Raw genomic sequence first — 15,179 nt, 5'->3', positions numbered from 1 at the left:
GCGAGCAAGTCCAGTTGCTCTCTTTTACCGCCCACAGTTTACCATGACCTGGATGACTGAGAATCTTCACAGACACACACTGTAGATGTGTTGACATGAATGTTTTAGATTATCTTTTTTAAACGACTTGAGAAACTCCAATCTTTTCTCAAAAAAACAACAACAACAATCCAGAACCTTCAATTTTTTCCCCTTCACTCTCCTCTTGAGGGTTTTGAAGCCTTTAATTAGGGGGTGGTTTCAAGCTCGTGAACGTTACAGGTGGACTGCGGGCGCGCGTGCGCGAAGGGAGCGCGCGCCTCCGTCCCATTTTTTTTAATTTTTTTATTTGGAGCCACGAAGCGTTCAGAGTTCATTCACGCGCAGACAGAGCTCGGTGAGCGCGCGCTTCACGGGAAAACCCCTTTAAAAACCAAACAACAAACACGCGCGCTCTCTCTCTCTCTCTCTCTCTCGCGCGCACCTCTGACAAATTCACCCAGTTTTGGATTACATCAAAGGAGCAGAAGAAGAAGAAGAAGGTTCTTTATTAGCACAAGGATTCTTGTTCAGTCTTTATTGTTCTTATTATTTTTTTTAAAGTCAAGTTGACGGCGCGTGCACGATGCAGCGAAGATAAAGGGGAGAAACCGATTCTTTCTGTTTGATCACTTGGAACGCGATGATCGAGTCGATCGCGTTTCGGGGATCCCGACTCTTTGCCAGCGACCGTGTGTGCGGTCCGATCCTCCATGGGAAGCAGTGAAAGCGCGCGAGAGCGGAGATGAGAGCCGCGCTCTGCTGCCTCCTCGCGTGCTGCTGCTGCTGCTGCTTCTCCGTGCCGCACGCCGCCGCCGCCGCCACCGGGGTGAGCACGCGCTTCCTTCACCTGCGCGATCATGACGCTTGTAACTGTACGTGCTGCGCGCGCGCGCATGCCGACGAGGTACACGCATAGAAAAATCATGCAGGGTTCTTCTTTATTATTATTTTTTCTTCTTTATAGAGAACTTTATCACTGATGACTTCCTTTCAGAAATAAGGTAGAACAGCTGATGATTCCAAGAAGCTTTATACACTACCGTTCAAAAGTTTGGGGTCACTTTGAAATGTCCTTATTTTTGAAAGAAAAGCACTGTTCTTTTCAACGAAGGTCACTTTAAACTAATCAGAAATCCACTCTATACATTGCTAATGTGGTAAATGACTATTCTAGCTGCAAACGTCTGGTTTTTGGTGCAATATCTCCATAGGTGTATAGAGGCCCATTTCCAGCAACTCTCACTCCAGTGTTCTAATGGTACAATGTGTTTGCTCATTGCCTCAGAAGGCTAATGGATGATTAGAAAACCCTTGTACAATCATGTTAGCACAGCTGAAAACAGTTGAGCTCTTTAGAGAAGCTATAAAACTGACCTTCCTTTGAGCAGATTGAGTTTCTGGAGCATCACATTTGTGGGGTCGATTAAATGCTCAAAATGGCCAGAAAAATGTCTTGACTATATTTTCTATTCATTTTACAACTTATGGTGGGAAATAAAAGTGTGACTTTTCATGGAAAACGCAGAATTGTCTGGGTGACCCCAAACTTTTGAACAGTAGTGTATATACACTATCTCTCTCTTTCAGAAAGGTAGAACGTTACATTACATTACATTACAGGGAGCACCTAAGGGTCTCACTACTCAAAGGCACTTCAGCCATTCCTTCTGGTCCAGGGAATCGAACCTACAACCTTTTGGTCCTAAATCTGCTTCTCTAATCATTACCCCATGAACTGGACCTGCTATATGGAGTGTAGGCTAATGCTTACTAAGCCTTCTAGTCATCGACTGTAAATGTGTAGACTATAGTTTAGTAGTACATACTCATAAACAAGACGTGTGTGGACAAAAAATTTGTCGTCTAATACTCACAATCGACTGTAGTTTTGAAGGCTTCGAGTACTGTGAGTACTATTCATCTACTATATATGTGTTGACCAGTTTAGTCGTCTAATAGTACTTATCTAGTACGCAGAAGCTACTATACATGTGTAGGCCATAGTTTAGTAGTCTAATAGTACTTATTCAGTACTTATACTCTAGACTATAGTTTCGAAGGCTTCGAGTACTTGTGTAGTACTATTAATCTATTATACATGTGTAGGCCATAGTTTAGTAGTCTAATAGTACTTATTTAGTACTTATACTCTAGACTATAGTTTTGAAGGCTTCAAGTACTTATCTATACTAACTACTAAGTACTATAAACATGTGGACTATAATTATGTAGTGCTTGCAACTTCCATTGTGTGTAGACGATACTTTAGTAGGCTTATCACATGTTAATACTGTAACTTCATATGTATGTAGATCATAGTTTAGTAATCGAATAGTACTTACCAAGTACCAATAACCTACTATATGTGTGTAGACCATAGTTTAGTTGGCTAATACTACAACTAGGGAATACCGAGCACTAATAATAACATACTACATGCCCACAGGTTGTTCGGCGAACAGTATTCATGCAGGACTAATAATGTCCGATATGGGTGTAGACGACAGTTTAGTAGGTTAACAGTGTTTTTGTAGTACCGACAACCTATTATATGTGTCGACTCTATTTTCATAGGCGAACAATACTATCTACATATCTGCTTTTCCTGAAGTGAAAGGTTTATGTACCTGTTCCCCTACCAGACATGACTAATGGCAGGTTAGTTTCCATGCAGCATAGGTAGACACTGATGAGTCGTTTTAGTCTGTCCAGAAACACCCAAACAATTACCCATGTTTTGGTTTAAGTATGAAAAGTAACAGTCAGTGCTTTGGGGTTTTTCCACTTGCCATTCACTCAAGCTTAAAATAGGCAGTTTATTACCTTCGCAAAGTACAGAAATGTGGTGGTGTCTAAAAGTCTCCTTTAAAGGTAATGAAGTAAAAGTTTTCCAAAAGTATAAATAATCCAGGTACTCAAGTACTGCAATTGAGGACATTTATACAAATGTGTAATAATAACTATGTCTTTTGATTCACCGAGACTCACACTTTAACCTAAACACCATTACATTTCTCTTATGTATAAAGGCTCTTGACTTTACATGAAGAGCTAAGTCTGTGTGCTGTCAGTGATTATCCATACTAATTGAACGACTTTGCTTTTCAAGGAGGCGCCGATTCCTCGAGAGCTAATCGAGATACTGTCCAATAGTGAGATCCGCACCATGAGTGACCTCCAGCGGCTTCTGGAGTTACACTCTGCAGGTACTCCACATAATGGTTCTTACAAACTTTATTCAACATCAGGAGATATTGAAAGACTGATCTCATACTAGAATCTAGAGGATGATGTCACATGAGCTCTGGGAATTGTTGGCTGTGCTCCATTGTGGGTACTTGTTTTCTAACTAGGGCACTTAGTGAGTGCATAGAGTTCTGTCTACTGTTTCTAGCCTGTTCTAAAGTGTTAGCATACCACTGTAATACAGACATGCTCGCTGCTGCATACACAAAGCTCTGCTTTTGTTGTTAGTTTGATTTTATTTTCCTTTTCTTTTTCTTCTTCATTGGTTTCTTGTATGATCTATGTCACTTGCGTTAACTCTCTGTTTTCACTGTGTTCAAATGCAAATAGGATGTGCTAGGCAGTGTACCAGTATGCAGAATGTAAGTCTTCAGGAAGGGCATGCTCCTAATCTCGCTCCATGTTCAAAAGTTCACATAACTGTCCAGTTGTGTTGATGCCAACCGCCTCAAGGACTGTTGCCTGGAGACGGGCACTTCTGTTTTGTCTCTCAAGGCGCCGCGAGTACTGCCTGCATGTGAACTTGTTTGACGGATGTCACCATTTTGGCCGGTCCTCTGTTGTGATCCAAGATTAGTCAGTGTCGGAGAAAGAAAGCACGATGACAGGACAAAACAATGAACTGATTTAAAGTTGCAAAGAACAGTCTGACCTTTGATGATGGTTGATGAGGCAAGAATTTTTGAACTTGGCTACACTTTGCGAAGTGAAGTCCCATCAAGTTTGTGTTGATGGTTGAACAAGAAATCAAAAGTACTAGCATACTAGCAGGGAAAAAAGTATTTTGTGACGATGTTACCTGTGTTATCGAGATGGTTGCTCTGATTTGGTATATCCAACAAGCGATTGCAAGAGTGTTTCTCAGATGAAAAGTAAATGGTTTGGAGATGGATTATGATGGTGCACACCAAAATTGTGGAGCCTAAATCCTCAATTCTCATGAGCTGTCACTCACAACAGGACAGCACATTGGAGAAACCAAAAGAAGGTCATGTATTGTTTGGTTGAGAAGCTTTATAGAATCAGAATCAAGAACCTTACATTATCAGTGACTATGGACACTTTAAGCCATGTGATAGACTGGTGACCTACCCAGGGTGTACCCTGCTTCTTGCCCGAAGTCAGCTGGGATTGGCTCCAGCTTCCTCCTCCACCACCCTGACGGACAAGCAGCATGGATAGATCGATAGACACTTTGAAAGCCATGCGTAGCAATGATATCAATTTACATTCCTAATACTTGCAGTGATACCAGTGAAGCTAGGAAATGTGGGCAGTTAGAAACTACCCTCTCATAACTTCTTGAAGACTAAAGATTGGACCAGTTTGAGCACTTTTCTTGGACAGTTGATGAATAACTTCCATTCAGGAACATCTGGTTAACGTTAACCAGAAGCAGTTGAGATCTTCAGGAGCATCTGATAAAGAAAAGTGCAAAGGATCGCCGTCAAGACTGGCGTCTCTGCTTAGATTTCCCCTCCGGATGCATAATTGAAATGCAAACGACTGCATGTGTAGTGCTTCTGCAGCTTGAGGGAGGTCAAGAGACTCTCTCCATTATGGCGTTGTCATGCAGCCTTTATGAGTTTAGCAGGGCTGAATGCCAGCACTGTAATGTATTATTCATGTTGGATTCCAAGCAGGCGTGTGTGTCTGTGAGATTGCCTCAGGGAGTGTGTTTCTGGAGCCTGCTAACGAGTGTGTGAAAGGCTCAGCTAGTGTGCAGGGTACAGCTGAGAATCAAAGCCACCCTCCTCTTACCATGCTGGGGCGATTCAAAAGGGGTGACAACAGGGATGTTCAACCTCCCCCTCCGTAGTGGATCTGCTGGTTGGATGTGTGATGGTGCTTATTTATCAGACCTGCTCTTCTGGGCTTGTTTTACACGCATGAAGTAAGGCAGATAACGTTTCCAGTAAAGAATCTCCACACAGAGGGTGATGTTAAACTCCATTTGGACCCAGTCAGTCAAAGTCGCCACTGTGGTGACGCTGGAATTCCATTGAGCTCCATTCACAGCATCTGCTCGTCTCTGGAAATAGATAACCATCATCGTATTTTAGTCTGGCTGCCTCAGTGGCTGGACGAACAGACACCTTTCAGGGAATCCTTATTTCATTCTTGCATGATGTCTCTGAGCACCAAGATGCTACATAAGCTCCTCAAACATTTGTAATCTCTTCAGTCAGACTCAGCAAATACTCCAAACAAGCCCCAAATCTATAAATGACACACAGTGACTTGTTATATATGGTACCCTTTATTACAGTCCGCTTTAAAGTATTAAAATTTCTATTGCTAAGCTAGTGCTAGTCACATGACTTGATCAGGCATTGTGGCCTTAATGCGCATGCATTATTATTATTTCACTTAAAATGATCTTTTATCTTGTATTAGTTAGGAATAATGATCCAAATATGATTTAACAACGTTGTGATGTGATGATAATACAATCAACAACATGTTGATTTATACCATAAACCCTGTTAAATTCTCAATTCTGATTGGTCATGTTTTGTAGCTGACTTATCCATCCATCCATCCATCCCTCCATCCATTATCTGTAGCCGCTTATCCTGTTCTACAGGGTCGCAGGCAAGCTGGAGCCTATCCCAGCTGACTACGGGCGAAAGGCGGGGTACACCCTGGCCAAGTCGCCAGGTCATCGCAGGGCTGACACATAGAGACAAACAACCATTCACACTCACATTCACACCTACGGTCAATTTAGAGTCACCAGTTAACCTAACCTGCATGTCTTTGGACTGTGGGGGAAACTGGAGCACTCGGAGGAAACCCACGCGGACACGGGGAGAACATGTAAACTCCACACAGAAAGGCCCTCGCTGGCCGCTGGGCTCGAACCCAGGACCTTCTTGCTGTGAGGCGACAGTGCTAACCACTACACCACTGTGTGTAGTCACCCTAGCTGACTTATATCGTTCTTATATTAATACATAACTTCATCTCATCTCATCTCATTATCTCTAGCCGCTTTATCCTTCTACAGGGTCGCAGGCAAGCTGGAGCCTATCCCAGCTGACTACGGGCGAAAGGCGGGGTACACCCTGGACAAGTCGCCAGGTCATCACAGGGCTGACACATAGACACAGACAACCATTCACACTCACATTCACACCTACGGTCAATTTAGAGTCACCAGTTAACCTAACCTGCATGTCTTTGGACTGTGGGGGAAACCAGAGCACCCGGAGGAAACCCACGCGGACACAGGGAGAACATGCAAACTCCGCACAGAAAGGCCCTCGCCGGCCACGGGGCTCGAACTCGGACCTTCTTGCTGTGAGGCGACAGCGCTAACCACTACACCACCGTGCCGCCCACATAACTTCATGTATATAACAAAATATGTTCATGTGTCACAAAAGCTCTGGATTCGCAAGGGTTTATATTTGTCCCATTGAACAGTCTAGACATGAACCAACCTTTTTTAACATATGAACAAACACATATGAAAGATGAAAACATTGTAACAAGCCTGCTCTTCTCAATGATAAAGTAGACCTCAGCAGTTCCAAGTCAAATACCCATAAGCAAATTAAGGGGAATTTATAAACAGTTTATAGGTTTATAACTTTATAGCTGTGACTTTTGTACTCTTGTAAATACCAATGTCTCTGTTGTGCGATAACAAGAGTCATGAGATCAGGTGTTTGTTTCTAAAATGGCATACAGTTCGCATAAACTTAGTGTAACTGTCTGTCAGGGTGACGATGAGAGAATATTAAATGTAAATTACTTCTTAGCTTTCAAATTGGTTTTGATTTTAAGGTATTAAATTTGTTAAAACATCATCCACACTGCAATGTTCTGTAGGCCTACGTAACTGCGTGCCAGCTGTTGCCCAGGCCTGTTTTCGTGTGTCTGATACATATCTAAGTGTTGTCAAGTCTAGACATGCGTAATATGATCTTTTATGACTGCAAGCTTATTCATGTGGTTTTTGGTTGACAATAAAAAGCTAGAAGCTCGTCAAAGAGCACTAATCACATATCCTCAGGTTACAGAAACATAAACTCGTATCTGATTTAAGTGTGCTGTCTGATCGTGGCCTTAAGCCAGAGTTGGCATGATGTGGGCGTGGCTGTAATGACAAGAGGTGTACCTGATCAAGCCCATAAAGGTGCTATAATTAGTAATTAGTGATTCAATAGAATCAACAAAAAAAAATGTTTACAGAGTGTTCAAATCGTACATTTTTTAATTTGTCACAATGCTTTTGGGAAACCGGGTCCTGATTGGTCGATTTACAGGGACACTGATTCTGTTCTGTTGTTCTGATTGGTGCAGAGAATGAGGTGGTTCAGGAGACTAAATGGCGCTACAGCAAAGAACATCTCGACCACAACGCCAACCTCAAGAGTTCACACACACGCCCAAGACACAAGAGGAGCATTGGTAAGACACACACACACACACACACTTTGAGACTAATAGGTAGAGATTCCATACATGTCAGCAATCATGCTGCAGCCTGTTAGAGTCTGAACTGAATAACCTCCTTAGATAAGCACCCAGTCCCCGTTAGTTTACTGTAGGTGTGCAGAGTGTGTTGATTCAGCTGTGTGTTTGTGCAGCGGCTTGCGTCATGTATGTTGTCCGTCTCTTGTAAATACTATGATATTAGTGCATGTGTGGAATGTTTTTTCACACACACGCCATTTTCACAATTTTTCTTTTAATATTTCACTTTTTATGTAAATGTGTAAACTAATCTTTTGGCTTCCTGATCTTACCCTTCATACATTTCATGAAAAGTTTTTATGAGCTCCGAATTGACATTATTTATCGGCCTACTTATGTGTAATATATTCGGGCTTTATGGAAGTGATTGGTCAAACAGGCTAATAATTCAAATATCCCGTCCCGTTATCTCTAGCCGCTTTATCCTGTTCTACAGGGTCGCAGGCAAGCTGGAGCCTATCCCAGCTGACTACAGGCGAAAGGCGGGGTACACCCTGGACAAGTCGCCAGGTCATCACAGGGCTGACACATAGACACAGACAACCATTCACACTCACATTCACACCTACGGTCAATTTAGAGTCACCAGTTAACCTAACCTGCATGTCTTTGGACTGTGGGGGAAACCGGAGCACCCGGAGGAAACCCACGCGGACACGGGGAGAACATGCAAACTCCACACAGAAAGGCCCTCGCCGGCCACGGGGCTCGAACCCAGGACCTTCTTGCTGTGAGGCGACAGCGCTAACCGCTACACCACCGTGCCGCCCTAATTCAAATATAACTTTGATAACAGTGTACTGTGAGTTCCATCACTGTAATAAAACTAATAAACCGTGGACTCCCCTGGATCTACTTCATAGAGTGCACTTTGAGAGCCCCAGCCTTGATGATTCTGTATTTTAGCGTAGCCGCATGTATAGAGTAAGTCTGTGTATGTTTCTGTGAGTGTAGAGGAAGCAGTCCCAGCTACATGCAAGACTCGGACAGAGGTGTACGAGATCCCACGTTCTCAGGTGGACCCTACAGCAGCAAACTTCCTCATCTGGCCACCTTGCGTAGAGGTGACACGGTGCTCGGGCTGCTGCAACACGAGCACCATGCGCTGCCATGCTACCAGAAAACAACACCGGAATGTCAAGGTAAGGAAAATCACATACCGTACACTGTAACACACTCACACACACACACACACACACACACACTGAACTACACTCAAGGTACAAAGGTGAGAACTCTCCTGTGTGCACACACCCACTGTATCCTTACATAAAACAGATAACAGCTTACTTTACCTTTTTTCTTCTCTCCTCATTATTTCTCTTCTCTTCTTTCCTTTGCTCTCGTTCTCCAAGCACCATTCATACACAAACAGCTGCATGGTGCTCAGTTTACTAGCGCATAAAGAAAGGCGCATACACCCACTGCTCAGTGTCGTATCCGAGAGCTCATTTTCTGGTGAAGGTGAGGCCAAGTAAACTGTGTTCGCAGATAAAGGAAGAACCTGACACGCTATTACACGAGCGGAGGACAAAAGAGAGAGATGGATATCATCTCCTTACAACATACACTCACTTTCTCTTTCTCCATTCTTTACACTGACTATTGTTATATTCCAAACTCCAGCAGTGTAGAATGTTTTTAGACCTTTGTTCTGTTTCGGACAGTTAAAAAGCCATTGCAGTGACTACATAAACCACAGGAAACAGGTGCAGTATTTCTGCTAGTTCTACTTCAAACACTGACAAAGGTAGCTTGGATAAAGTATCATCGCTAATTCTCATTTTAACATTGACAGAGTTAGCATGGAAACAGTATTGATGCTAATTCTCCTTTTAACATTGACAGAGTTAGCTTGGATACATGACTGATGCTAATCATCCTTTTAACATTGACAGAGTTAGCTTGGATACAGTATTGAGGCTGATTCTCTCTTCAACATTGATAGAGTTAGCCGGAGATGGTACTGTTGCTAATTCTCCTTTTAACATTGACAGAGTTAGCTTGGATACATGACTGATGCTAATCATCCTTTTAACATTGACAGAGTTAGCTTGGATACATGACTGATGCTAATCATCCTTTTAACATTGACAGAGTTAGCTTGGATACAGTATTGAGGCAGATTCTCTCTTCAACATTGATAGAGTTAGCCGGAGATGGTACTGTTGCTCATCTCATCTCATCTCATTATCTCTAGCCGCTTTATCCTTCTACAGGGTCGCAGGCAAACTGGAGCCTATCCCAGCTGACTATGGGCGAAAGGCGGGGTACACCCTGGACAAGTCGCCAGGTCATCACAGGGCTGACACATAGACACAGACAACCATTCACACTCACATTCACACCTACGGTCAATTTAGAGTCACCAGTTAACCTAACCTGCATGTCTTTGGACTGTGGGGGAAACTGGAGCACCCGGAGAAAACCCACGCGGACACGGGGAGAACATGCAAACTCCACACAGAAAGGCCCTCGCCGGCCCCGGGGCTCGAACCCAGGACCTTCTTGCTGTGAGGTGACAGCGCTAACCACTACACCACCGTGCCGCCCGGTACTGTTGCTAATTCTCCTTTTAACATTGACAGAGTTAGCTTGGATACAGTACTGATGCTAATCCTCCTTTTAACATTGACAGTTAGCTTGGATACATGACTGATGCTAATCATCCTTTTAACATTGACAGAGTTAGCTTGGATACATGACTGATTCTAATCCTCCTTTTAACATTGACAGAGTTAGCTTGGATACATGACTGATGCTAATCATCCTTTTAACATTGACAGAGTTAGCTTGGATACAGTATTGAGGCTGATTCTCTCTTCAACATTGATAGAGTTAGCCGGAGATGGTACTGTTGCTAATTCTCCTTTTAACATTGACAGAGTTAGCTTGGATACAGTACTGATGCTAATTCTCCTTTTAACATTGACAGTTAGCTTGGATACATGACTGATGCTAATCATCCTTTTAACATTGACAGAGTTAGCTTGGATACAGTATTGAGGTTGATTCTCTCTTCAACATTGATAGAGTTAGCCGGAGATGGTACTTTTGCTAATTCTCCTTTTAACATTGACAGTTAGCTTGGATACATGACTGATGCTAATCATCCTTTTAACATTGACAGAGTTAGCTTGGATACAGTATTGAGGCTGATTCTCTTTTCAACATTGATAGAGTTAGCCGGAGATGGTACTGTTGCTAATTCTCCTTTTAACATTGACAGAGTTAGCATGGAAACAGTACTGATGCTAATTCTGCTTTTAATATTGACAGAGTTAGCTTGGATACATGACTGATGCTAATCCTCCTTTTAACATTGACAGAGTTGGCTTGGATGCAGTACCATCGCTAATTCACCTTTTAACATTGACAGAGTTAGCTTGGAGACGATACTGTTACTAATTCTCCTTTTAACATTGACAGAGTTAGCATGGAAGCAGTACTGATGCTAATCCTCCTTTTAACATTGACAGAGTTAGCTTGGACACATGACTGATGCTAATCCTCCTTTTAACATTGACAGAGTTGGCTTGGATGCAGTACCATCGCTAATTCACCTTTTAACATTGACCGAGTTAGCATGGAAACAGTACTGACGCTAATTCTCCTTCTAACATTGACCGAGTTAGGTTGGATACAGTACTGTTGCTAATTCTCTTTTCAACATTGACAGAGTTAGCCTGGATACATGACTGTTGCTAATTCTCCTTTTAATGTTAACAGAGTTAGCTTGGATACAGCACTGTTGCTAATTCTCGCCTCAATGTTGACAGAATTAGCTTGGATACATGACTGTTGCTAATTCTCCTTTTAACATTCACAGAGTTAGCTTGGATACATGACTGTTGCTAATTCTCTTTTCAACATTGACAGAGTTAGCCTGGATACATGACTGTTGCTAATTCTCCTTTTAACATTCATAGAGTTAGCTTGGAGAGAGTACTGTTGCTAATTCTCGCCGCAACACTGACAGAGTTAGTTTAGATATAGTACTGTTGCTAATTCTGTCTTCAGCATTGACAGAGTTAGCTTGGATACATGACTGACACTAAGTCTTCCTTTAATACTGACAGTTTACTTTGACACAGTAGTAGTTCTCCTTTCAACACTGACAGATTAGTTTGTACACAGAATTGATAACTAGTTCTTTTATTATGTTAGCTTGGATGTTACATGATGATGACAGAGTTAGCCTACTGATACTAGTTCTCCTTTTAGCATGGGCATAATTAGCATTGGACACTGATACTGTACTGACAGCAGTTGTCTTTTAACATGGACAGAACTAGCTGGGATATATTATTGTTGATAACTCTACTTTTAATGTAGATAGAATAATTATTGTTTTATGGCAAACTGGGAAGGTTGAATGAACATATCAGAAATGTTCTTTCTTAGATGTTGCAGTGTAAAACCTGCTGAACGTTCTGATAATGTTGTCTGTTAGTTCCATGGTGAGTTAGTCTGGTTGCAGTCGTGTCACTCGCTGGGTTTCAATTGCAGTTTTTTGCACAATAGAAGTGATATTTTAAAACTTGCGACAAAACACAATTGCAAATGGTCTGTTTCCAGTTAAGTGAGGTTTTGTGATTTAAAGATGGGTTTTCTCCTCTCGTGATAGCTCTTAGAGAGCACTGTTTGTTTTTTTCAGAAAGGTAGCATTTGCTCTTCGTGTCATGCATGTGACTTAAATGCGAAAAATGTGTTGCCATTTCATTTTCGTGAAATATCGCTCGAACGAATCGTCTGAAAAAGCACCTCATGTGATGTCTGCTTTGCAGAGTCTCGCAACATATTCATACAGTAATGACAGTCGCATTGCTTTCGAGAGCCATTCAGGGCTTGAGTTTGACTGCAGTGTTCGAGCTAAGCCTTTTTTAATAGCAACTGAATTAGTGTGTTTACATTTACTGTAATTGATTACATTGCTTTCAACAAGCACTCGAAGCCTGCGTTTGCTTACAGTCCTGACAGGAGTGCTTCTCTTGGCTGCCGACGTGTTGACGCTTGTTCCTCGGCTTGTACTACTGTAGAAACGTTTTTAAACTCAAGTGGAAAAGGCTTTATATGTCTGGCAGAGGAAGGGAGGAACGCGAGGATTTCATGGCTGCTGAACTTACTGGGTTTCAGGCCAAAACTTCCCCTCGGGAGCGTTCAATAGCATTAACCTCGCTTGAACCGTGGGGCCTGTCTGTCTCTTTCTGTGTTTTCCAGAGCTGTTCTCCAGTTTTGTGTGTGTGTGTGTTGGTTGAGACATGAATGGAGTTCTGTATAATCAGGCCTTCAGGGGGTTGGCGCAAGCAGTTCAGGAGTGCTTCAGTGTATATATGTGTGTGTGTGTAGAGAGAGAGAGAGAGAGAGAGAAAACTCATTCGAGGTAGATCATGGTGCACATCATGTATTTTTCTCACCTGTACTTGCCTCTCTCCAACACCAGTGTGTGTGTGTGCGCAAAATCTTCACAAAACTTTGATACTTAGATTCATTCTCTCTCTCTCTCTCTCTACCTCTCTCTCTCTAACACTCTCTCCATCTCAGGTGGCTAAGATCGAGTATGTGCGTCGCAGACCGAAGCTGCGGGAGGTGCAGGTGCAGCTGGAGGATCATCTGGAGTGTGTGTGCGTGTCCAAACACCACACAGAGTCCCGCTTACACACAGGTACACAACCACACCTACACACCCCATTTCCTTCACCCCTTTAATCTTGTGTGGGTCCTCCAGTTACGCAAAACATCAAGTCTTGCTTTACTGTTGGTCTGCCAATTCTACACTTTCGATAAGACTTTGAATACACTCCACTCCAGTCTGTCTTTCCTTCTCTTCCCCGTTTCCCTCCATCCCTCCATTCGCAGGCCACTCTAGGGCGAGAGCTAAAAAGAGGAAAAGGATACAGGAAAAAAATTCGGAAAAAATATACACACTCGGTTCTTAGTCTGACGTTGGCCCTGGAGTGAGTTGGCAGGTAGGAGGTGAGAAACTGGGCGGCTCAGTCGATTTACCAATCAACCAATCAGCACTCAGGTGGAGGGAATGTTCGACGATGCTGATGGGTTTCATGTGTAACTCGTAACATAAAGATTGATAATTGATCGAGGTGGTTTAGTGACTAATCTGTGATATGACCAAGTGTGAGGAGGAAGACCAATGGCGTTTTCACACTTGAGTCCACACCCAGGACCGATTCTGGATTTGTTCGGGAGCGGGGCTCATAAACTCAGGTTTACTTTCACATAAATTTTTTTTTTTTGTGGTGTGTGCAATCACATCACAAAGGTTCAAATTTACAAACACAGCGATAATTTTTTGTGTTTGTTTTCAAATACCGTAACAAATTTTTCAACGTGAAAACCGAGGACCGGCGATGGACCTCTCCACCAAATGCAGAGCGCAAGCAGGGTATTGTTTGTTCTTGAAAAAAATCAAGTGTGAAAACGACTTTAATGTTCCAGCATCGTTCATTAATTAATTGATGTTTAATTTACGTGCATTTGAGCGGGGCGTGTATTCAACATACCCTCATGACAAACTAAAACGCTAAACAAGTCCATTTCACTACTGAGCTTCACATTAAATGTTAAACACAAATGCAGTAATACACGACTGTGTGTGTTTCCGTTTGCCTTCACAGATGTACGGTGAATCTGACTGGATCGACTTGGAGAGTGTGTGGTGATAAAAAAAAAAAAACGGCCAGCCATCAAAATCTTGTCCAGTCAAAATCTTTGGTTCCATTATGACATCATCCAGCGAAAAGGCAGCCCTGAACAAATAAATCACCGCAATCCACTCACTTGGCCTGGATTACGCTAAACGGACTGTTGCGCAGCTTTCAGACTTGTGGACTGGATGTCTCTTGGACTTTTTGTTAAAAAAAAAAAAGAGAGAGACAGAAAGGCACAAAGGAAGCAAATTCACCTCATGGACGTTTTTTTTTTTGTGAAAACTTTAAAGACTGTAAAGTTTCCTCAGCTTCAGCATGGATGCTGAGTCTGAACGCTCATAACAGACGGTCCCGGCTTGGATCTCGGATCTACCATATAATGGACAGACACAATTATTCACTTCTATAGCAAGATTCCTTTCTTCCAGCAAACACTTTTTTCAGTATACACTCTTATTTTTGTAGCCCTATTTTCTATTGAGACTCATTTGCTGTATGTACAGTAGAAAAACAGCCTTCAATAGCCTTTAATAAACTATTTATAAGTGCATTGATGCTTTTTTTTATGTAGCTACATTCAATGATATTAATATAAACTATAATTTGCCTCAAAATGCCTGGAAAAATGCTGTACTTCAGTGCTGATCTTAGTCCCTCTGTCAGTCCTTGAAAATATCGCTCTGTAAATCAGTCCTCATCAGGAAGTAATTATGGAAGGAATGAAACACTTCAGGGTGTGCTGTTTGAAGAAGAGAATCA

General features: G+C 42.4%; 1 protein-coding gene across 2 annotated transcripts; it reads left to right on the top strand.

The window, feature by feature from the left end:
• The first annotated feature begins 342 nt into the window (after positions 1 to 342).
• pdgfaa (platelet-derived growth factor alpha polypeptide a) lies at positions 343 to 14,970 on the top strand. 2 transcript variants are annotated; one of them, XM_060911402.1, is made up of 6 exons: positions 343 to 847; positions 3,131 to 3,227; positions 7,579 to 7,686; positions 8,707 to 8,894; positions 13,297 to 13,417; positions 14,388 to 14,970. In XM_060911402.1, exons 1-6 carry the CDS (start codon positions 764 to 766, stop codon positions 14,396 to 14,398), a joined length of 609 nt encoding a protein of 202 aa, XP_060767385.1. In that variant the 5' UTR covers positions 343 to 763; the 3' UTR covers positions 14,399 to 14,970. The 2 variants fall into 2 exon arrangements, with proteins under 2 accessions (XP_060767385.1, XP_060767384.1); XM_060911401.1 differs by having other exon boundaries at positions 343 to 925.
• The last annotated feature ends 209 nt before the right edge of the window (positions 14,971 to 15,179 follow it).

Source organism: Neoarius graeffei, chromosome 27 (assembly GCF_027579695.1).
Source record: "Neoarius graeffei isolate fNeoGra1 chromosome 27, fNeoGra1.pri, whole genome shotgun sequence".
Lineage (NCBI taxonomy): Eukaryota > Metazoa > Chordata > Actinopteri > Siluriformes > Ariidae > Neoarius > Neoarius graeffei.
This window is presented reverse-complemented; position numbering and strand designations above follow the sequence as displayed.